Below are 24,788 nucleotides of genomic sequence, written 5' to 3' on the forward strand. Positions count from 1 at the left end.
GCACACTCACCAGACGTGCCCTCTTCGGGTGTGGCAAGCAGCTTGAACTGGGTGCCGTGCAGGGACGGTTTACCGGGACCTGGTGTACTCGTCCCGGGCCCATTTCCACCACTCGAGGTGGCACTGTACACGGAAGCATAATCGCTACTGCTCAGTGAGCTCGAGGTCGCATTATTCTTGCCGTAATGTTCCACGAAAGTGCCCGGAATGGTGCGCGCCGGGACGGCACCAACCGTGGCACCACTTCCTGGCGCACCGGTGAATGATGCAAGCGAATCGAACAGTAACATCCGGGCATCGTCGTCATCCTCCAGCTCCAGGTTTTCATCATCCTCCTCCTCCTCCTCGTCATCATCATCTTCATCTTCATCTTCCTCTTCGCCATCTTTAACCTTACCATAGGTAGCGTCTTCAACTCCACCAGGAGCGCCATCGAAGCGGAAAAAGTCTCTCATCTTGTTCGCCTTCACGTTCGGTTTGGCCGATGTACGTGCGGTCGACAGATTATTGCGCAGGTATTCACTCGAACTGGAGCTGGTGTTGGTCGTCACCCACTGTCCCCGGCCCCGACCGGTTCCATCCCATACGTCTTCGAGCTGTATCAGATTCGACGAAGCACATCCGAACGGCACGGTCGCTGTTGCGGACACTTCCAGCGTACTATCCGTACCGGGATCTTCATCGACGGCCATTCCCGGGGACTCCTCAGCATTGAAGGTCGCGGGACCCGCAGCTAATGCGGCCACTTTCAGCGATGGATCGAGCGTTTTTGAGCAGGACTTTGCACGCTTGTGGCGTGAATATCGTCCCACCGTGCGCTGTCGGTCACCGTCCTGGTCAAAGTGCTCGTTCAAGAAGCTATCCAAATAGGCAAGGTTCTTCGTGAGGTCTAGTTCGGATTTATAGCTCTTGTAGACGATTTTCTGGCTGAGGTTGGCCGACTCATTTTCCTGCCCGTACCGGTGGGTGGCCTTAATTAAATCATCCAGATTGTACGAGCTGATGTGGTGATGGTGGTGCTGCTGCTGCTGATGCTGCTGCTGGTGATGTCCAGCCCGATGGGTCGGGCGGGCTTTACCACCACTCACCGTTAGGAGGCGCCATTTTTGGCCGAGCTTCAGGAAATGAGATTTTGCTTTGTTGAAGTACTTTCGTTCGCCTCTGCCCGGTGACGCTCCCTGTCGGTGGGATGCCGCCACCGTCTGCGGTGGCAGTGAAAGTTGATGGTAGCCGGTCGGCTGATGAAAAAGCGCAGCCGCCGGAATGTTACCCGTGGGCGCCCTGCTGCTTCTAAGCTCGTGTTGTGTCTGGTCGTCGTACCCGGGGTGAAGTTGCTGCTGCTGGTGGTGGCTGGTTTTGTTGGGGAAATGAAGATTTATATTTTTCAACTGGGGCACCCGGTCCTGACGTTTGCGGCCCTGGCTCCCACTGTGACTGGCCGTGCCGAAGAGTGCCGTCAGCTGAAAGGGATGCTCGGCGGTGTCTTTATTACCCACCGACATCTTGATGTCCGTACCGTCGGCGTCCAGCCCAACCGTGGAGAGGGTTTTATTTTTGCCGCCTTTACTACCGAGCCAACGCTTTTTGCCCTGTGTTCGTTTATTGCCTCGCTCCCTGTCTGGGTCCTGTTCTCCGCCGTCCTGTGATGCTGCGTGCGATCGGTCCGGTGGGAAATCAAGTGGGGCCGTGTCGTTCGTTGCAGGCTGTACATAGTCTTGGCGCTGGAAGAATCTCGTCGGAACGGCACACTCCGTCGATTGCCAATAATAGCCGCTGCTGGTGTGCGGGAAGCTCGAGCTTAACTTGTGCTCCGTACCATCCGTGGCATCCGGCGGGCCGCTGGACCTCCAACTATCCTCGTCCCATTCGCTGCCCGTTGATGCGGCGTTCGATTTCTTTCGGGCCGCGGTTTTCCGGCCACCGGAGCCAAGCGTATGGTTCGCACCGTCCAGGCTGGACAGTCGCTGGCGGCTTCGGTGGGGCGATGGGCGGATGTTTTCGTAATTGTTGCGGCAAGGCTCGACGTTCGCGTTCCGCGGGCACGGTTGCAGCGCGGCCCGATTGTTCAGCAGTGGGTCAGCCCGACCGCCGGAACCGGAACCGGAATCGTTATCGTACACTTCCGACCGGCATAACTCGTCACCCTCATTGTTGGTGGTACCGGGATCTTTCTCGCTTCCCGCGATCAGTGACATTGGGCCGTCAGTCACACTGTCACCGGGTGCTAAACTGTTGCCATTGTAATTATGCCCACCGGCAGCGGTGGTATTTGTGGGTGCTGTTTCCGGTAGATCCGTACCCGGAACCGCTTTACGCTGGCCGGATGTTTGCCGTTCGGTGGGAGACAGTTCCGTGCTGGGTGATGCAAACGGGGCGAGCTGTTGGTGGATGGTGTCCACTTGCTCGAGCGTTGCCGACTCCGCCCGTCCCATACCAGCCAGTTGGTAGATACCGGTGCTGGAATTTGCTTTAATTAAAATACCCCGCGTGCGTGGATACCAGCCACGTAACGATCCTCCCAGCGGTCGCTTATCTGTTTGCTGGTGGAGCCTTTTGAAGCTAGCCCCCGGGCCGGATGTTCCGGTTGATGGGGCCCCGGTACTGCTGTTACTGCTGTTACTTACGCTACTACTGTTACAACCCACCGTCCGCCCAGACCCATCCGTTTTGCTGTCCCCGTTCGCGGTGTTTGTGCTAGCGGTACTATCGTTCCCACTGCTCTCCACGCCACTCGCAACACCCGCCCCGCCCCCGGTGGGATCTCCCGCAGGAATAGATCCACGGGCCGACATCAGTATCAATGAGTAGGATTTCTTAAAGCTAGTTTTGATTAAAAAATTGCCCCTATCCAACCGTTCCAGCAACCGATTGAAACGCTCCAAACCATAATCACTCGCCTTAGCCGGTAGACGCGCTTTCGCCTGTTCGGACTTGATGCACGGCGGTGGCACACTGGCACCGTCCACCGTATCAGACCCACCATGACCCACCTCTAACCTAGTGCCGGATATCGGGGGTGCGGACTGGCCCTGGCTGTGGTCGTGTGACCGTGCGGGACCAGCAGACCGCGACAACGACGTACCGGGCGATGAATCCTCGCGAACGCAACGACTGGTGCCGTCCTCGACCGGTGCGCTACTGGCGTGGACGGGTGCGAAGCTAACCGGCCGTACCGGACCGGACTGGCCCGGGGCCTGGTTACCTTCGCAACCGTCCCCATCCTGCAGTGGGCTGGTGCCCGCGGTCGAGGCATCGTCCGTGAGCGATTCCTTCACCGTGCCGCAGTCGGTCTCGCTGTTTGGCGTCTGCTAAACTCTTGTCGGTGGCTGCAATATCATCGCAGCCATGCGTACCTTCATTGCTTCCGGCGAACCGGGCGTTCCGTTCTGGTGCGGATGGTGTGCGGCATGGTGCGGATGATGGTGATGATGGTGAAATCCGGTGGGTGTCGTGTAGATCGAATCGAGCGGCGGTACGCTCGTACTGTCTGACCGTGACTTTAGATCGGCCTTCTCGCTGGAAGTAGAACAGATTTAATACGACAGTTAGTGTCTGGCTTGATGGTGTGTTGCAGGTGAAATTGAAACTAAAGCTATGCGTTTAAAATGCAATCGAAGGAGCTTTGCATCGTAGATACAATGCTGTGCAATTGGGTGTACAAAGAAGTTTCCTACGTATATTCCGCTGAATGTGCTGCATAATTGTTATTCGGGCTTGGCTTTATTGAGGCTTAATTATGAGCAAAGTTAAACTGGATAATGAGAGTAATTATTCAAAAGATTGTTTATGTTTGGCGGGTGGCCGAAGCAGAACATCTTATCCCTGCTTCTTCAAATAGTTTTTAACATTAGCCTCATGTGGTCGAGTATTACCATGATGGAAAACTATTAACTGTCGATTCTAATGCATTATTTGGATCTGATTTTTGCTTCGATTCAATCCAATTACCTAAAGTTTAAAGCGATGCCACTAATGATTTGAGCACTTGTAAGCAGCTCGTAATATAATGAGTAACACCTTCCACTATCCAGGTATAGCTCTTAAGGACCGCTTAAGGTTTTTGTGCCGATAAGGAAGAAGAAACATTTTGTCCCATAAGTTCCCTGGATCAAATGACATGTTTTTTAACAACAATTTCTCGTGAATGACGCCATTTTGATAAAACATTGCCATACTTTTTTGGTCTATAAATACAAAACTGCAATAAAAAAATGTCAATATTCAATATAATTGAATATAATTGAGCTGACACTTTTGTCCAAGTTGTTCAGTTGGTGTCAACTTTTGTAAAACGGTGGAATCTTACAATTAAACCCAATTCTTTTAGTGTCATATACACTATATTAACTATTGTAAACTTGTTTTTAAAATTCATCCAACACATCAAACGATTAAAATTTGTAACATATGCATAACGATAATGTGTCCCGTTTTTATAGCATTTAATGGGAATACTGCATAAAAATATGTGTTTATTTTTTGTGTATTCATTTAGCACACTGTGCAAGATTCAATAATCAACTTTAAAGCTGATCGAGCACTTCCTTCACCGAGTATAGTACGTTCCGTGTAAATAAGTGCTTATGTGCACGGATGGCAACACTTTCGCAGTTTTACGATTGTGCGGCACACGAAAGAGCTTCATCGGACTGGATATGGGTAATGGAACCATTTAAAACTTGTGCTTAAATTGCTCCGTATTCTATGAACCATCTCACATGCTCGGAATGCATCAACCGTTCGATCCTTGTATTTTTTTCTGTTAATCGTTTGCACCCATATTTGCTTTGCTCTGAATGCCAAACTGCTTCGGTGAAATGTGCATTCCGAATGCAATCCTTTCATATACGGGGTAAAGAGATGAATTTCCATTGTTCGCAAAAAAAACGGTATGACTTTCAAGAGCATGCTTTCCGTTACTGCTCAGAGTTTTTGAGGTGGGTTTTTACCCGGCGCCTGAAATGGTTCCGGTGAAATGGAACGTTAACTAGTCCGTAACGGTGTCACATTCAACCCGACAGGACACGGCAGGGTATGGTTCCCATGCAACGAACCCCTTATTTCCCACCACACAATCCCACGGGATACGGGGGCTACTTTTGCTTGGTTTGCCCTGTGCTTTGCACACCCTTGTCCGGTAGGCGTATCGTTGGGCCTTTTGGGCACACCGAGATATGTGACACAGTGCACGAAACCCATTAAGAGATAAAGTTGTAATCCGAGCGAGAATCTTGATGCGAAAGGGATAGGTTACTCTGAAGCTGGATGTGGTATGGACAATGCCGGAAGTTTGCCTAGGCGAGGTTGATGTTACCACTCTGTGGCAGCTGTGCTCGTTGGGTAAATAATACAGCTTTTTGTAGCAAACCGCTTACAAGTCCGTCCGGATACCCGGAACCGAACAGGAACATCTCAGCACAGGCCTAGCTGGATGATAAGTTATCGAGAGAATGGAAACAGCGACGGACGGGTATCGATGGCTTGTTGTAATTAATTAGAAATTCAAATTACTCTCAATCGAGGAAGTCCACAATCCTCTCCGGTACGCTTGTGCTAACTCAGTTTCGAGTGGTTATTGATATTTCTCCCACTTGGCTACAACTGGATACGGTTAGTTCAAATACCTTCAACAGCAGTTATAAGGGATAAAAGAATAGACGCTTAAGAAAGAGAGCAAGCTAGCAACAAGGAGAGAGAGAGAAAGATAGGTGGTAAAACTATGGCTTATTGAAAGGAGGGCTCAAAATGCTATCATACTATATGGCGTCGTTTGTGGCATCACTACGTTGGCCCTGTTTCTAGGATTCTTCTAAGCACGACGTTGTTGGGTGTTTGGATTAGGGTCACTAATACCATTAATCCAATGGTAGAGTTTCGAAAATCTTTCCATTTGTCACCGCATGTGGGCGCTGTTCTATTGGATGCGGTGCCATTGTCCTAATTCGATTTACAATATTTGTTTGCGAGCGTTCCATGGCTAATCCGCACAAATCTCCATACTGAAAGATTGATTACACCATAAATGTGTTTTGTTTGTATCAATCGCACCGGATTGTGACTGTTGACGTTAAAATTGGTTTCGTTTTATTTCATTGTAATAATCCTTATTTATGTATTAAATACGATGCTAAATAACGTCCTTTTCTGTATGTGACCGTTTTTGATTTGTTTATTTAAGATTTGGTAATTTGAGTTGCAATATTAGGTGCAATATCCGAAAATTGTACATCTCGATTAACAACTTTTGGTTTTATTTCTAATAAATTCTGAATTCTTATCGAAAAATTTCATACTCTTTTGAAGTTATCCGAGAATCAAACTATTTTTCGATTTTCTCATATTACTTGAACCACATATCGCCCAGATCGTGTGCCATCAAACGGAACATGTTATTTTCCGGTAGTCTAATACCTAGAAAATGCAGTAACTCGAGCTAGACAGAATAGGTAGGTACAGTAGGTAGAATCTCCCATCATTCCGTTTTCATGTCGTTTACCACGGGGTCTTTGAGTGAATCTTATGACATGGTTTTGATAGCTTTCTTTAACAACTCTCAGCAAATTATACAGAAATGGTCCCACCAGAACATCGACTTTGAATGATTTTAGTCTACAAAAATGTCCCACAGGCTGTCGGAAATAGACATATTTTAAATTAAAGGAACCATTCCCGACTCATCTATTCAGAGAAGCATCTCGGTGCACATTTGCACAGTAGTTGATAAACCTTAAGACATCTTAACGTTCGCTTTAATAATAGAAAGTACGACCTTTCGAATTTTAAAAATAAAATCAGTGACAAAAGAATTCTTGTAGTAATGTCACAAATAAAATGGTGCAGGGTCTTATTTATCCTTTCCTCATATATCTAGAAACATTCATTATATACTGTACGCTACAAAAATAATCATGATTATATGTTTCCCCACATCAGCAAAGAAAAATAAATCAGACGCGTACAGCCCAACGTGCCAGAAGCTCAAATGTGCCAGGTAACGAACGTTGAACGAGCGTGGCTGTGATGTGTACCCATCATCATTAGCACGATAATCTGTGCTGTACGCTCTAGCTGGCAGCGTGCATGAAACATCCTTTTTACATCCAGTTCCACCCTGGCACGGTCTGCGTGTGGGACGGCGGGGCGGTATCTTCTGTACTTTTATAATATCAATCAACACATTGTAAAGCGGTACCCGGCCGCACACTAACGCAACACGATCGTCAGAAATTTTTAAATTTGCATCCAGAACGCAACAACAAAAACACACGCACACAAAAAAAAAACGGGAACATGAAAAAGGAAAGAAAACCCATAAAGTCGGAACGCTGGCCGGGATCGTACCAATGTGTAAACCCGTTAAAATCACTCCAAAGGTGCCAGCATCATTACGTACGCGTAGGGCGAGTGCGCTTCATATGTACTTTCCGTACCTTTTCGCATTCGCGCACCAGCGGGGGTTTATACATTTACCGACTTATGCTGAAGTTGCTACTGCACACTGACGCGGTGCGAGCGGTTCCGTTTATGCGCGGCAAGTACTCACTTGAGCACTCGAGCGGCCGGGCTACATTTTGCCCTGGCGATGAAGCCGTCGTTTGTTGATGTTCATGATGCCTGCTGATGCTGATGATACTTATGATAAAAATCCTTTCCAGTGGTTCCAGTGGTACGAGAATGAAAATGATGGGATGGTCTGGGTGTATTTTCCCTTCCTATTCATGCCCAGTTCACTTCACGCCTGCTTCCCTCTTCAGGCCCTGCCAGCTCGTCAAACGATGCCAATAAAGTGTGGTAGTTTGGATTGTGTAACCATGCTTCTTTGCTTGCTTGCTTGTGTGTCTGTGTTGTACGTGGGATGATTTTTCTCCGCCCCAGGATTCCCACGTTTGCAGATGGGGGTATTTTGAATGCGATCCCATTTATACTGTCATAATGCTGCGATTGCATCGAGTAAGTTGCTCATCGTCAGCTCAAACACCCTGGTCGTGGAGTGTGCCGAGATTGACTGGTACCGCGCCACGTTTAACCAAACCTCACGCGGACGACCCATACGTAGTTTTAGCGTTTCGTAGCTCATTTCCTTTAGCAAAACATGGTCTTTGCCTCGTATAAACAGAACCTGCCACGGGCTGCTGCTTTCCAGCGTCACAACCTCGTACGGGGGTTTTGCATTTGCACCTTCCAACCCCAAGCCCGCGTATCCATCGCCTCACAAGCTCGTCCAGAACCGTCCGGCGCAATAGGAAATGGTTTCACGTGGTTATGTGTTGTGCTTGTGCACTGCTCGCTCTTTATTTTAGTGCAATATTCTCACGAACGGACCCTTTTCGGTGAAGAGGGTGGCTGTTCACTTCTTTCCATCATCATGGAAAGTGATGTCTCCCCGTACCGTACCGAGTTACCGCACTCTGCCTCCCCGCGCACCGTGTGTCTTGTGCTCGTGGTTCGAAATGAAAACTTTCATTTTGACACATGACAAACATAAATGCCACATAAAGAGGAAATAAAATCCCGCACCGTGTAGATGCAGGCAGCACAGCATGAAGCGTTAAGATTGCTGGGAGATGCATTCATTCTATGTTTCTTGTTTTTTTTTTTATTATCGGACGTACCGACAGGGACAAGGTGAAGCTGGTTACAGTTCCGATTGTTCCGCTGAGTGTTATGAAGCGATTGTAATTTGCATAGTCATTTATGTGGTTGCAATATAAAACACCTGCAATATTTGCATTGCTTCATAGATGTCGCACTGGCCCGGTTACATAAAACTGCAGATGTTCCGATGTGATAGATGACAGGCTGATAGCTTTCAGGTTATGTAAATTTAAATTTGCTTTTTAATTTAATATTTAATATTTCTCTACCAAGCTTCACGTTCAATCACGGTTACGATCAAATTAGGTCGAAGGTTGAGTTTCCTATACGGTTGAGCAGATTCCTTTGAACGCTGGTGTGTTTGGGAGGGCGTGTATGTGTGCCGAAACATAAGTCGGTGCTAACCACACACGCCTACAAAACGAACTAGTAAAGGATCAAAGAGTTTTGTCTGGGCTTCTGGGCGTCAGATGATGCTTAAGGTGTTACTATCACTGTGCTGATGTGATGTTTTAAAGAAAAAGAAAACGATACAATCTCCCGGTGCTTTGCAACATCAAAGCGAACCGGCTGTTTTGCCACATGTTTGACTGGGGTTCCATAAAAGTTTAGCTCTACACAAATGGAAAACAAGCACTATTGTATATTAAAAGATGCGACACGTCGTTTTGCTCGGTGGGACAAATTTACGACGAACTGGGCGTCTCCATTTCCGACAGTTTTGCGGTGTCGTACAGCTACTACGACCGATGGGTTTGGTTGGTTGTGTTCCTTTTTCGTGTGCATGTGTATGTGTGAGAGAGAGTGGGATGATTAATCACTTTCTTGTTTTACGACACCACACGAAAGCCGGCACCCGTAACCGTCCGGCAGCAGTGGCAAAAGCGAATTTTATGTTTCACACTACCCCGGACGTCACGTTTTGCCGTCTAGCCGTCTTTACGCTCGGTCCAGCCATGCCCCGGTATATCGCAAATAATTTGTAACCGGACACAACGTAATTAATTTTCACAAATTAGAAGGATGCGTGCGTGCGTGTCGAGAAGCTGTCCTACGAACTGCTTAGAGCAGGGTTGATTGACTCATTTCTGTTACGGATGTAGCATTGACGATTCCATTGCATTCGGATTGCAAGGCAAAATAGGGGTAGGAGTTTGGTAGCTAATTTGTAGAGCTTTTGATAAAAGGTTTGTATTAATATTCCCTAATTTTCCATAGCAAATTATTCCTGGAAACCAGCCGACATGTCAGGTATTGTGACCGTGTTGGCTTCAACATCGTGTGCAAGGAATGTCATTAATGCTCGTCAGATATTTCATCATTATTCCTTGTATTGTCAGCATATTGCTATCGCTATGGCAAGATTATGTTGTACCTGTGCTTGACCCCGGCAGGCGATAGCAATTCCCATTGACTGGATGCTTAATGGCACTGGTCGTAAAACTGCTTATCGACCATTTTTCCTACACGGCCAAGACGGAAGCGCTTTCCCGGGTTTGGAGCGAAATTAAGGCTAATGCTTGTAAATGACAGCTATATTTGCCAATTGCTTGCCCCCGCCCCACATCCACATCCTACGCCGGCCCAGGTGAAGCCCCTGCCCGAGCGCATTTGTCGCTCAATAAAAACGTCAGCTCAGCAGCCAACAGAAGCACCAGTATCATGTTAGCGTTATTTCGGTACGAGTTCCGGGTGGGATATTTTAGATGCAATGGAGCGCTGGGTTTTCTTCCACGTTTGCTTCTCGGTTGTGGTAGCTAAGCTGCTTCTCAATTGTGCGCTGCTGCTAATGTGGCTTGTGCTGCGAATGTGTTACCATTGTTGACGGTGTGAATAGGGCAGCATTCCGCCCTGATGGTGGTGGCAAACGGTTGCGAGGTAAATGATGATTTTTCTTCATCCCTGCCGAGCATATGCTGGGTATCGGGTTTGGTAACGAGGCGAAAAATTTATATATAAATACGACTCATATCCAGCGAGTTAAACGAATGTACGCTAGCTCATGCTGTTCCCAGTGTTGTGTGCAACGGATCAAAATGTGTTTCCTTCTCGGGTAGCGCATTGGAAACAGAGGGCACAGGTTAAGACTCTGCAAAAAAAAGACTTTTGCAAGTCGCTTGCACTGTAGCGAATGGACCAACGCCACCACCATCAATGATGCTATTATTTATGATAACGATTAAGCGAACATTTCATTCCACTTAAACCGGATTCACTTTATTTTCGCTCTGAATGCTGCTTCGCTGGGCTGCTTTTCGATTTCGGGCAGGAAACAGAAAAGGGCCAACAGAATCGCAGCGACACATTTCAAGACACGGGCCTGTACACGGGTGTTGCTTTGGAAGATGTTCAAGTTTTTAGCGAATGTGGATTGCCCGTATCCGAATGGGACGAAATGTTACAAAAATAAATAAAAGAAACTATGACTCTTCCTCGCCCGGACACATTTCAGTGGGTCACAACAGCACAAACGAATCGGGTTCGGTTTGCCCAACGGGAAGGCACGCACCATCAACATCGTACATCAGCCGTGCAATGTTTGACGAGCGTTGGAGAGCAATTTCAGCTATACAAAGTAAAACCGACGACCACAACTGTATAAAAGTAGAGGGACAAAACCCTTACATAAAAAATACCACGGAAATAAACGAACCGACCGAATAGGACATCGGACTGCAGGGTAGCAAAAACTTGCGGTTGCGCGCCCACATCAACCAATCGGTCTCCCGGTTCCGGTACGTGCAGCCAGAATAAAAAAAAAAACGCTCCGAACCCGAAGGAAATTTTGGGGAAAGTAAAATATTGCTTGAAATTTGTTTAGATTTCTTCGGCAGCTATCTGTAATTCGGCCCATCCATCAAAGTGAACGCAAAATACAGCGTCAAACGGTGGGCCAGGTCCGAAAAGTTGAATTCGGCAAACTTGACGATGGGTCGCATCGCCGAACCAGCCGAGCGTCATATCGCCAAAAAACACAACAATGGCGTGGGAGGGAGGTGAAAAATGAGCGTGTTCTTGAGCGAATTCGAATAGAAATTCCATTTCCGTGCCTGTGGCTGGAACGACCATAAAGCATTCTCCAACCAGAAACGAAACGTTTTCGCTTTAGACGAATTGTACGGACGCAGGCTTTGAGATGTTGGGTACCGACAGAGCACCATGAAAACCTTTCGCGATTGATTCGAATGTCCGATTCGATCCATAATGCAAAAATGGTGGCATTTAGACAATGTTTCATGGGTACGGTTCAGGTGTATTTCTCCTTCCTAACCGAACTAATGTTTCATTGAAATGCCTTTGATGATGGTAGACAAACGAGCTTAACAAGTCAGCCATTCAGCGTCACTGTTGTTCGACCGTGCCGTTGTTGCAAGAGGACATTAATGGGCCGCAAAATGAATACGGTGCGTGATGGATAGCAACCGAAGCTCTAAACCCCTTTTAGCCGGTGCGTAACTACGTCGAATGATCAGTTGTGGGGTTCTCTTGTCGGAGCGTGAGATCTTGGCAGAGATATGCCAGCAACTGTACAAATTTTTATTTCCCTCTGAGCGGACATCTTGGCAACGTTGGAGGAATTGTTTCGGTCGGTATTCTCCCGGGAGTCGGATCCTATAAAGACTCAGGATGCTTTTTAAGTTTCACGTTGTCTGCATTGGAGGAAGCGGATTGGGTGGATTAACTCTAGCTGATGGAACCAGCGAGCCATGATCTATCGTAGACGATGATCGCTGGAGAGGCTTTGTGGTTTTTAATTGGATTACCCCTTTGAGAATTGGGATTTGGGCAAACATTGTACGTTTGCGGTAACGGACAGGCAAGAGTTTTGCACAGACATCGGGGTCAAGCGGGCTCGGGACTCCCTGGGGGATGGGAAGTTGTTGCTTGGTTATCGGTACTCTGGTTGTTTGTTTCATCTGGCGCTGGCTAGAACTTTGAAATTTTGTGTCTGACGAGACTGACCAGTATCGGGAGTAGGAGCGTTTGCATTCTGATTCCGAGAAATATTGTGTTGTTGTGATAAATTAACGAGCACTGCTAAGAATATAAGATAGGAAATATTTCAAAGAAATTGTAAAACATTGAGAAACACTGTTCAGTTAGTGCATCAACCACTAGCCAACAATAAATATTAATTGAGCTTTAAACACTTTCCAGAAAACTTACTGGAATAGTTAATTTCCAAACCCTGGCCAAATTCAATTGCATTCCAAGCGTTAGCATAATGCAATAATAAAATACATCTGTCGTACAACGTATATGGTTTGAATACATTTTATATTTCTGCTGAACTTTATATCATCATGCAAATGCTTTCCACGTGCCCAGTGCACGGTGAAATGGATTGCGACAGTATTCCCTGCTGGCATTCGCCGGTTTGATACTGTTTTGCTGAAGATTAGCGCAGACAAACGTATATGCAGCAGTTATATCTGGCACACAACATCCAACAATTCCGATAAAGTTCCCACTCGTAATAGCTGCTATTGCTCGGGGAGTTTCAGTACCGACTCGTCCAGAATGTGTTCCGTGTTTCTAGCCCGGTCGGACCTTGATCGTTCTCCTGCATCACCACCAGGATGGGCAAGTACTTTAAGTGAACCATCGAAATGGCAACAGAACCAGTCGGAAAAAAGAAAACGATACACACGGCAAAGAACCAACGAAACCTGATGGTTTAGGGCCTAATTGAATCTGGCTTTAATAGGAAAATAGAACATTTAGGGATCGTACTTATTGTCCTGGTGCGGCAGTGAGCTTATTGAATTTTTATTATTTATACCGTAAAAATGCAAAATATACTGAAGCAGGTCTACTGTTGCCGCCAAATGATGAGCATGCTTTCCCCGAGTAAGGATGCTGGCAGAACAAAATGCAGCCATTAAGACAAAATGGCGTACAGTGTGTGTATGTGGGGGAGGGGTGTAGTACGAACCGTAATCCTCGATTTCTTTTTTCCGATCAGCAACCAACATTTTGTGGTTTGTTTGGACTTGTTTTTGTTCCCGTTTCGCTTATGATCTCCGCCGCCGGAGGCTGCGAAACCATCGAATCCATGGTATATTGTCATTGGAAACTGTTATTACAAGGGCAAACCGGCAAACGGAGAGCAAACAAACGTAAAACTCCCAACAAAATGGAGCGCATACAGTGGATGCAGGTTCGCCAGCAAAGTAAAAAAAGAAGATCCCGGGACCGTAACTGTCGTTACGGGAAGATGGTGGAATTTTAATAGGATTTAATAAGAGATTCGCGATCCCTTCGCTGTGTAACGGCGTAACATCCCCGGGCATGTGTGGTGGCTTTTTGTTGTCTGTATGGAATTGTTTTCCTTCTGGTAATGCCTATTTTTCGGTGCGCCATTTGACTTGGCAGAAGGCCTGTGAGCTGTTGTTGACTTTTGGTCCTTTTTTATTCGGAACGCTCATCTTACGCTTTATGAAGAGCTTTGGCTATGAACGTCTCTCGGTTCTCGGTTCTATTCCAGCACGGGAACTGTCTTTGTTGCGTGAGCTCGTGGTGCTGAAAGTTTTATGTCCTTCTCGGAGTGGGAATGGGTTTGGTGTTGGTGTTTATTTTTTTTATTTTGTGGATGGTTTTTGCTCTCGTTTCCCTCCTTTAGGGCGTATCGGAATCAGTTGCAAGCTCGTAACGACTGCTTGTTTTAGCCGACAGCATTCGATACGCTTCTTCTGAAGAGATTGTTAATGGCATTGTTTGGACAGATCGTAAAAGCTTCGTGAAAGTTTGATGCAACGTAAGACAGTAAGGAAGAAAATTGAATCATTGTTGACACGGTTTTGCTGTGAATCAATACCTTCAAACGGGATATCAGCCCGAGTTTTATGTGCCTCCATCTTTTTTTTCACCAATAAAGATTTAAGTTCTTACGATACGTTGCACGATAAGTCAGAATAAATTTAAAGTTTAATCCGTATTTCTTTAACCTTTTCACCTTTAAGTAACTTGATATGATGCTAGACAAAACCATTTCCCTTGCATCCAATAAAGTCCAGCAATCCTTTCCCTAGGGATTGTTTTCTTTTGCCACCTTCCGGGCGGTAAAGGGAAAGAATCCTTTATCTCTCCAAATCGATGCCCAAGTTAGCTGGTCAAAATCCAATTTTCCCGAAATCTTTTACACATATGCCGAATGACGGCAGATACGTCGCGATGGTTCCTTTTTTCCCTTCTGGCTCAAGAACATTCGTGTGAACATGAAAAATGGTCCATCCTGGAACGCTATTTGTCATGTGATATTTTCAATTTTCATTGTCAAATGTGCAAGATTTATTGTCACCGGGAAACCGAAGGGGCCCACGAAAATGGGATGCTTTGGCAACCGTGTGTATGTGTTATCGGGGGCCAAAAAATCTAGACGGGCAAAAAAGAAGGGACAAACCGAAAATCCACACGCTCGCACACCACTCAGTGCCCTTTTGCACTTTTACTGACAGACTGATATTGAAAATTTGGCAGTATTGGAAAAATTGTCCAGCTTGATCGAGCACGAAAAGCTTTCCACTTACTAAGTTGTGATCGAGAGAAGGGGATGGAGGTGATAGGCAAGTGGTAAGGAAGTGTGGGAAGCAAGAAGGGGACCGGGCATTCCGGTGATCGACGATGCAATTTTGGCAACGACCAATCAAAACCATTAAAAGACAAAATTAATCGTTGCTGCTGCCAGCACATGTATTATCCGTCGATAAAATTGTGAATGTATTACAACCCCCACCCCAACGTGAAGTGGTTCCTACACAAATGGAATTATTCACCAAATGCCGGTGAAAGTTTTGCAAACAAAAAGAATCGAACAAAAATCCCTTCTTCTTCTTGTAAACTCAGACAAACTCGCACTGGATTAACACCGCAAAGTGTGAACTTTGCTGCCATGAATGTCCCTTTTTTTTGCTTCTGGACCCATTACCTTGCCGCTTGTTGTTTTGCGGGAGGACGAGGGTGGGGAGGAAGGGGGGTTATGTTTTCTAACCCGGGAAAACCATTCTCCGAGGAGTGCAAAAGTGCTAAGGGTACACAAACACACAGGGGCTCTTCCCGTGGGTTTGTGTTGGATTTTAATTTAAAGAAATGTTGCAACCGCCAAAAAAAAAAACTAATGCCAAACGGATAAAAGCTTTTGGTCCCCGGGAAACATGTTTTCTGTTGCTCTTTCATTCGCACGCGCCAAGGATGGAGAGTGTAGAAAAGAAAATGTCGGTCGGTGTGGAAATGGAAAAAAAGAAAAGGTAAAGTGTCGTTGGCCGATCCCCGTGTATGTTTTGTTTTCATGCAAAGCCGCTTGCCGACCTTTTGGCGTGGCCCGCTTTTGGTCGCTGTTTGCGGTCAACAAAATCCTGCTGCCGGATGCCAACCCCCCTGACCACCCCCTCACCCAATGGAAAAGGGATCGTTAAAATGCCATCAGGCACTTCTGCTTCACGCGTGGGACACAAGGTGAAAGGAGCAACAATGTTTTCCCAGGGAGCAAACGGTGCACAGTGTTTGTACCTGTGTTTTGCAGGCAACAATGCACATTTTTTTAGGTGTAAGATTTCTTTTGGTTGCGTTTGGCGCTAGAATTATGTTGTGGTTCAAAGCATGAGCAAAAGTTTTCGTTTTGCAATGGAAGAAACACAGATTACAGCGCGTACTATTGTTGGAGCCCTAAATGCTAGGGTCTGGAGAATAAATTCTACAGAATCTAAGACTATTTTTACATCACTAAAGAGATCTCAAAACCAAAGAAATAAGGTATCTTAGAAGTATCTAGGAGTGGAGAAGAAAGTAAACCACAAGAAAATAAATAAAAGCAAACAGTATTGTGTAGCTTAAATCTGCACCAAAGCACCGTACGATGGAACGATCGATCGATGCCAGAATTGATGACAGATAGTGTGTGCGGAAATGGAACAAGTGGACCCGCACTGCATGCATAAAATCCGGATCATTTCGAGGGCGCCAAATCAAATCTGCACTTGTTCGCAGTACCCGTGCGTCATACATATTCACAACGGTTTGCAAAACACGACGTCTCAAGATGGTACGGCACGCCGGTTAGCGTATTGGGGGAAAAGTTGATCGTTGTAACGACGTTTGATAGAATTTTAAGTTTTATCCCACGCCTTCCGACATGCTGCCGTCTTCCGGCAACGCGCCTGGCCGCAACATCGGGCCCGAAGCTTGGATCGTATAATTAGATTTCCGTCCCAATGTTCCCAGTGCCACGGGCTTCGTCCATCCGTTCCGCGCTCAGGAGCGTTCATGTTTCGATATCACCGAAACATTTCGCTCCCTCATCGGAAACACTTGCGAACGAAATGCTATCGAAGCAGAAGTGCTTGAACACATCGGGAGCTAAGGGAGAGGGTTTCGAGGTATCGTATCCACTTACCTATCCTTTTCCGATGTTTTGTAGTTGTTGCGATCTGGAGGGCAGGATGGCAAGGATGGAAAAGAAAGAAGAAAACATAAGATGAGAAGTGAATAAATGCATGGAAATTAAGAAACATTAACACACGGGCGTTGGCGCGAATGCTCGATGCCGTTGTTGATCGATTCATCCGTAGCTGTGTATGTATGTGTTAAGATATCTTGTCCTTGTGTCCTCTATATACTTACTCCGGAAGCAGCACTTTCGCGCCCGTACCGCGTAGATACAGAGACAGATGAGTATGAGAAAGGCTGCCAGGCATCCGCCCGCAATGCCGAGCAGATAGCTCAGCTCTAGCGGTTCCACTACTTTTGGGGGGGCCAGCAGCATTCCGGTTGTGGTTGCAGAAAGGGCGCCGTCCATGTTGTCGTGTGGCAGCATTCCCGGTTCGGAGTTAGTATGTAATTGGAAAATTAATTAAAGCTCAGTTGTTTGAATGACGTGCACGTAAGGCTACATGGTACATGCGGTGGAGCACGAAACGTAAAACGGGTCGAAAAGTGGGAGTTTGTATCCCTGTTGGGAGTTGGGACAATGTTGTAGAAACACACCATCAGACAGGGTTGAGTCAAAAGTTTGTGCAACATTCTCCTTCGTTGTCTTTACTTTGCTCTGCTCCCGCAGGTTGGCGCTTGTGTCTCCGAGTGGAGATATTTTGCTGTTGCGTACGCGTAATGGCTTAATTATGATCATTTGTAATGATCGTAATAAGCGACAAAGTTTTCACTTGTTCGCTCTTTCACGGTGCTCTCGCTTTCGGGTGAAAGAAGCTGATACGGAAAGCTTGCAAAATGGGAACAGCATTGCTCAAAGAAAACATTGGTGCTGTGGGGGATTGGTTGGCTGTGGGCCACCACCTTATCTGATGATGTTTGCTGAGCGTAGTCATTCGTAACTTGGGTGGAAAAGTTGTTTACATTCACTCGACGACGAAATCACGTCGAAATCGTTAAACTGTGCTTCGTCAAAACGCAAGCAAAATTTGCTTCTTATTTTGAGCCAGATAACGGTGTACTCTGAAGCTTCTTAGTGGTGTATTTAATTTGATATGAATAATTTGAAAAGTAGAAATTTCAGTCTTTTGCAAAGGGTGTCCTATAGAGATATAAAACTTATACAATTTGCGGAATTATTTTATTCATGGTAAGAATTATTGTCAAGAATGATAATTGAATTATTATTTTATTTAATTGGAAATTAACTCATGTACTTTGGCAAAACGTAGAAGAATTGAGATCAAATGGAAAGAAAGAGTAAGATATTTGATTTCTATACAATCCGAACTAGAATTTACTGAGAGGGATCTGGAATCTTCAAAAAATTCTGAAACAATTGCGAGCCAAGATCGCTCGCTATAAAAGCTTTTTTAATGGGTTTTAAAGCGATATCTACATATTCCAATTCAAGTTGCAATTGATCCAGAAATAGTTTTAAGTTTACTATTATATCTCGAATACCCTGTATTCAAAGCAAAGGATACCGGTTAACGCATTGCACTCACCTGAAAACATTCCTTCGACGCGTAAACTGATGGCATGTCGATCGGTGCCTCGTTCATTTTCAACCACCAGGTAGTATGGGCGCTGATCTTGCAAGTCTGCATCGTCGATGTGTAGCGTAGCAAGGTAGCAATCCTCTCGGCTGTCTTGCGTGACATCGTCCACACGGTATCGTCCTGTATGATGGGTTGTATATTAAAAAAAAAAATAAATTTATTACCAACATTGACAAGATTCCTAGAGCACCAACTTACCTATGCCAGAACCTGCTTCCAGCCGAAGCGAGCCCCATTCCCAGGCAACATGGCGTGGCCGTGGATCGGCACACACGATCAGTGACAACGTCGCGGAGTCACCTTTCCTTACCGAGACGGAATGACCAGAAATACCACCGGAGGCGGAGGTGGTGCGCAGGACTTGCGGTGCACCGACAACTTGAAGTGCAATCGGATCGGATGTAGCCGTCCGTTCCTGCCCGTTGATGAAGTTCGTCGCACGACACTCGTACTCGCCCTGATAGTCGTACGTCACGTTGTCTATCACCAGCCTCGATTCACGTCCACGATCGAGGAAAGGTTTACCCTGAGTGGAAATTCTGTGGAAAGAAGCGTGTAAAGGAAAAGCAAAAGGATTAAACCTGCACGGTACATGGTACGTGTAAAAGCAGCGCTATTCAAACAGAGATGCGGGAACATGAAACAAAACAAGATTTATGAAAAGATGCTGAATGAATTATGGGATGAAAACAAAAATAACAGCTACGGCGTGGAATGAAAAATTTCTAGCAAGGGCACCAGAATAAGGGGAGCCTCCTGCAGCGCAAAGGTATGGGATGGTAAGATCGGGCGGGGATCCTTTTCATTTCGTTTCCGTGCTTCATTTCCCGGTGTGCACTGGCACGAACGGAAAAGCGTTAATGAATTTTAATTAAAAGAATAGCATCCTCAAACAGTGCTTGAGCCCTCGTCAGCAGCCAGCCGGGGCTCGTTGCTGCATGTGATCATAAATAAATAATTACATGCTGGTTGAATGACCAGCTTTTTACGCGCCCGGCAAACCTTGTGCCTGAAGGCGGTGCCAGAGTCTTGGAAGGAGAATTAAAGAATCTCCACACACCGATGAGCTTTTGCTGCAATGTGTTTGAATTTCCAAGTGATACTGGACGGTACCTTTTTTTTTCTTAAACCAGCTCGAACCAGGATTTGTGTGAAGAATTTAGCTTAGGTTTAGCATTGCGCTGCGTTTCGCAACGGTGAATGGAGAGTTTGTTTTCATGCTTTTCATTTATGCAGACATTTTATTTAATTCCCAACATCAAAAGTGTACTTCAGCCTAACATCCGAATGGAAGCTACTGGGACACTTTATTTCAATTTATTAGAAATGTGTGTTACGTACTGCTACCATATGAGATTGGTAATGAAATGGAGCACGATGTAAGTAAGGTTTATTAATTAATTACGGGCCAAACATGCGATCGATGCATGGAATTGATTAACTTGTTATCAAACAATGTAATTAGTACACTATCCGATTACTTAACACGGTTAAGATGAGTAATTGAACTTATGTTGCATAATATGATCGGTAAACAATGTACCTTTGAACCCATTTGTAGGTGGGTGTCGGATTGCCTTCGGCCACACACTCAAATGCAGCCGGACTGAATAGTGGAGCCGTGGTCAGTCGATCCGGTCCCGCGGACAGTATTTTGGGTGCATCTGTAAAGAGTTAGGTTGTTACGAAAACGGGGAAATATAAAATGCAGATACCATTTCGGATGGTTCGGTTTTACTCACATTTGACATCCAGCTGTACGGACATCGTGTCCGAGGTGCCGACCGAGTTCTGGGCCTGGCACGTGTACAGACCGGCATCACGACGCCCGACCGGACGCAGTTGAAGCGATTCCTGCAGGCTTGCAATCTCCGACCGACCAGCGCGGCGCCATACGATGCTGGCGGGCGGGTTTGCATCCGCCACGCATCGTAGAATAAGCGAATCTTTGCCCTCTTCCAGGTCGATCTGTGGGGCGCCAAGCAGTCTCACCGTGGGTGCATCTATGAGGGTGATAAGTGTAGAGCGTATAATTGTAACTAATAACTAATTCATGTTTCTTTTACAAATGAAATTAAGCTTCAAATTTATTGATTTCGCGTTCGTTTCTAACCTCTCCACTCGGTACCTCTTTGGGTTCAGGTTTCAGACGTTCCCACATGATCGTTTCGCTACATGGGTTACGACAAAACCTTTTGCCGCTCATTAATTTTAAACAGCCTCCGATGCCTACGAGGCGTTTTACATTATTCCGATGGTAAATATATTATGATTTCGTCGAACCCCCAAAATGGAGCAACATATAAATGAATTGAAAAACAAGTGACTTGGTAGACCTGTTATACATGTTTCGGACTCATCGTGATTGTTTTATCGGGTACTGTCCGCAAATCTCGATTGGAGGTCAACTGCTACAACGCATACGAAATGTGGCATATAAAGAGAAAAAAACGCATCTTAACATAACCAGCGCCCGTCATCCGAAAGCTATGTTGCACTTCTTTTCGTTGTATTATGTACCAAAGGGGTTAAACAACAGTAAAAAGCAGTCCCTGCCCCTCTAGGTAGACACACGGCAGCAAAAAATTGTGACGGTCGAATAATAATGCCATTCATTGAAGAAAGAGCAAAAAACACAGTAGCTGTATAATACACGTCCAGTACCGCGAATTGGTGCGGTTATAAATATTTATTGTCACTGATAAAACAATATTAATTGAGGTCGGCCGTGAATCGCTTCGAGCGATGGGGGAACAGAAATGACAATTAAAAAAAAAGACAAACTGAACTGAAATGTGACTGAAAGCGTCCGGATTGCACTTTGATTGCAAATGGTTCAAATGGGAGGATAAAGGGAAATTATGGTGAAATAAACAGGAAAGGTCATCGGGAATAGCAATACCGGGTGACACCATGACACCATTGATAGTACCAATTTCCGGCTGTCGAATGAATCTTCTGATCTTCTGAGATTGTGCTGGACTAAAGCATAAAGCAAACAGTGGCGACAAAACAAAAATCACCATTCGTCTGATTGGACAAGCCATTTTCCCGACATAACAAACGATTGAAAACAGTTTTAAAATTATTGTCGAAACAGGATCGAAATGAATTTGCAAGGTATCCGTTGTGCGTTATTATTTGAGATCTGGAGCAGTGGATTATTATTCTAAACGCTACTTACACTTAACATCCAACCGGGCCTCAACAGCTACGGACCGTGCTGCGTAGGATTCGTGCAGTGCAAGACACTTCAGTACAGTGCCGTGTCGTTCCTTGTTGGCCGGAATTTGCACTACCGAGGCGGCCGACCAAGTACGAGGATTATCCGGTTCGGTCGAGTTGGTTTGTGGATGAATGGGAGATATCTCTTGATCACCTGAAATGTGGAAATTATATTTAATTTGTGTAAAGATATACATCTTCGGAAAATATTAATAATAATAGTTTGCTATTTCTGAAATATCAACATGTTTGAATTTCGTTTAGCCTTGGCCTTAGCGTTAGCTACTACAGATTCGATACTATTTTCCATATTTTATGCGAAAATAGGAACTAAAAATTAGTGGAGAATAGTTTATTGTACTAACGGAAGATCGGCCAGGCCGTGTATCTATCAGTGGAGATCGTTTATTCTCTATTTCTCGGTTGATATAATAATTGCAACAATGTTAACTTTCCCCTCTGCAATAAAATATCGCATTAGATTATGCTTCACGGCTTGCTTAAATTGTTTTCCTTCCCATTTTTCTCGTCTTTCAAAATAGCTACTACAGATGATGGGAACCTTCACTGTTGTAAAGATCGTTTCATTACACAGCAAAAACGGCCTCAAAAACACATTTTACTCCAGTTTCAGCATGGACGTACGAAGCGTGCCGTTGCTTTGAAGTATGGGTTGAGTTTACTACTTTTTAGTAGCAGCTCAGGATCAGCGGATACGGATGGATGAGGGAGGTAAGCTAATTGCATACAGAGAAATGCACTTTTAGCGAGGCCAAGCTTCGCGTTAAGCTGTGCACTTTCTGGCTGGCGCACAGTCTCGTATCCTCCAGCATGCGGCACCAACGTCTGTTGTAACCAGGCTCAAGAGGGCGCAGATTTTCATTTTAAAATTCCACTACATTGCTTTTCATATTCACTGAACACCTAACTCATCGTCGTGTCAGCCGCTTTGAACGTGTTGGTTGGCACACCCTTTATGGATGCATCCCTTTATTGAAGTTGATTGTGATAGTTCGTTGGAATCGTCGATGCTGGAGTTTTATTTTCAAGGCTTTTGTATCGTTCAATTAGGTTGTATATTTTTCTTTGGAGTTAACAATATACCCAGTTTTCATGTATTTTGCCGTATAATGTTAAAGATATTTTGACTTTTTGGGATATTTCTTGTAGCTAGTTTATCAATACACCCTATCTTGTATCTAATATGAGACAATTCAATAATTTTGTTTGAAGAAGTTTGAAAGAACTTGGTTTTCTGTAGTTTGATATATTTTAATTCCCGATTAATCTGTTCTGTTCTTGTAATCCAAAATAAAAGCTTCAGTTAAAATACACGTTTTTCGCTATTATTTATGTAAAGTAGTAAATTCCGAAAATTAACACCCAGTATGTTATTGCACGTCGTAAAAACAGGTCGTCAATTAGTCATTTACATCAATATTTTTTTAAACCACTCCAATAATGTGTCAAATGCACAAAAAGTGCACAAAATTCTCCGGGTTCCTGGCAGAAAGTACCAGACAGGGAATGATTTTTCACACATTTCCCTAGCGAAAGTAGCAACTGACGGAAATTGCTGCATAAACGTTCTGCGTATCCCCGAATGTTCGCATTCAACCTGACTGATTCCGATCCCGAACCGTTGATAAAGTGGAGTTATTTTAATGTTTTATTTTCACCCTCGCGCTACGAGCGTTCATTTATGCCTTCATCCCGATGCTCGCTGGGCACCCCGCACCGGCCATTACGTGCTGCAAGGATGCACGTAAGGCAAAGCAAAACAAAAAGTCCACTTATTCCGCTACCGTTCGCGCTTCATTCCGCTACGTTCCAGCCGGCTGATGAGTTGGAGCTTGCCAAAAGCCAAATTTGCATATAACTTCAACGGGGATGCGAATCAAGAACCGTCCCAAATAATATGGTTTCAACGATTCGTCCATGTCCAGGCACGTTATACGCCGCGCTATATGGGGTGACAAGGAGCTGTTGGTAGTACGGGATACCGTGCCGCGAGGGCACGTGGTGAACCGTAGCAGGTATAACCGGAAGGCGGATTTAAATTTTAAGATTATTTACGGATCCGCTGCGTTTGGAAGCAGTTTCCACAGGAGCAAAAAACGAGAGAGAGAGAGAGCGAGAAAAACAGGCATACGGACAGCTTTTGGAGTTTGGTTATTATTTTCCGGGTTCGCCGCGTTTGGGGAAGTGCTTTTCATTTTGTTTATGATGTGTTTTCGGTCTTCGTTTTATTTTAATGTACAGCAGCCAGAAATAGGCGGGGATGGCTTTGTTCAGTGTTAAAAAAATCGTTTCCTGTGATATAAATGTGTCAACACTAGACTTTGTAAGCAGCCTTATGGGTGTGCCCCTTTAGTTACACGTTAATATTTCATTATAGCACAAAAATGTAAAGTAATACAGTAATACTATACAGTAGTACACTTGAACAGTTAACCGTTAACAACTCTAAAGTTTTACAAGTATATTAGAATAAATGAAATAAATGAACTAAATAAATGAAAAGAGTCAATCTCATCCGTTCCAAATAAAATATTTCTACTTTTTTTAATGCTCAAATGGAGATAAAACGGACCCTGCATCCGGCGTATACTGGACCGGATAGATAAAAATGATGTTGGTGCTATGATTGGCACTTACCTAGGAACCACTTCAGCTGTGCGGGCGGATTTCCGTAGTGGGAGACACACTTTACCGTGGCCACAGCACCGGAATCGACCGTTACGTTGTGACCGGGAGGAACGTGAACTCCTTCGTGCTCTAATCTAGGTCGCTGTGGTGGCACTGTGGAATGAATAGAATTTGATGCAAGAAGTGCAAGGGCAAAAAAAAATGGAGGATTAGCTTCTAGAGATGGATACAGAAGTTCATTGAATGATTCTGAGTGTGAATGCTGATTTGAGCTCGTGATAATTGTAACACTTCCGTCACGTTTGAGGGTGTTTCAATTGCAACGATTTTTGA

General features: G+C 45.2%; 1 protein-coding gene across 1 annotated transcript in view; it reads right to left on the reverse strand.

The window, feature by feature from the left end:
* Nucleotides 1–24,788, reverse strand: part of LOC128715000 (uncharacterized) — a 94,417-nt gene that overhangs the window by 33,388 nt on the left and 36,241 nt on the right. The window contains exons 3-11 of the mRNA XM_053809885.1: nucleotides 24,465–24,608; nucleotides 21,766–21,960; nucleotides 20,324–20,584; nucleotides 20,125–20,245; nucleotides 18,780–19,120; nucleotides 18,528–18,701; nucleotides 17,215–17,334; nucleotides 16,988–17,021; nucleotides 3,354–3,516 (exon numbers count right to left, since the gene is read on the reverse strand). Coding sequence (XP_053665860.1) covers nucleotides 3,354–3,516; nucleotides 16,988–17,021; nucleotides 17,215–17,334; nucleotides 18,528–18,701; nucleotides 18,780–19,120; nucleotides 20,125–20,245; nucleotides 20,324–20,584; nucleotides 21,766–21,960; nucleotides 24,465–24,608 — 1,553 coding nt within the window. The remainder of the gene's footprint in view (nucleotides 1–3,353; nucleotides 3,517–16,987; nucleotides 17,022–17,214; nucleotides 17,335–18,527; nucleotides 18,702–18,779; nucleotides 19,121–20,124; nucleotides 20,246–20,323; nucleotides 20,585–21,765; nucleotides 21,961–24,464; nucleotides 24,609–24,788) is intronic.

This window comes from Anopheles marshallii, chromosome 2 (genome assembly GCF_943734725.1).
Source record: "Anopheles marshallii chromosome 2, idAnoMarsDA_429_01, whole genome shotgun sequence".
Lineage (NCBI taxonomy): Eukaryota > Metazoa > Arthropoda > Insecta > Diptera > Culicidae > Anopheles > Anopheles marshallii.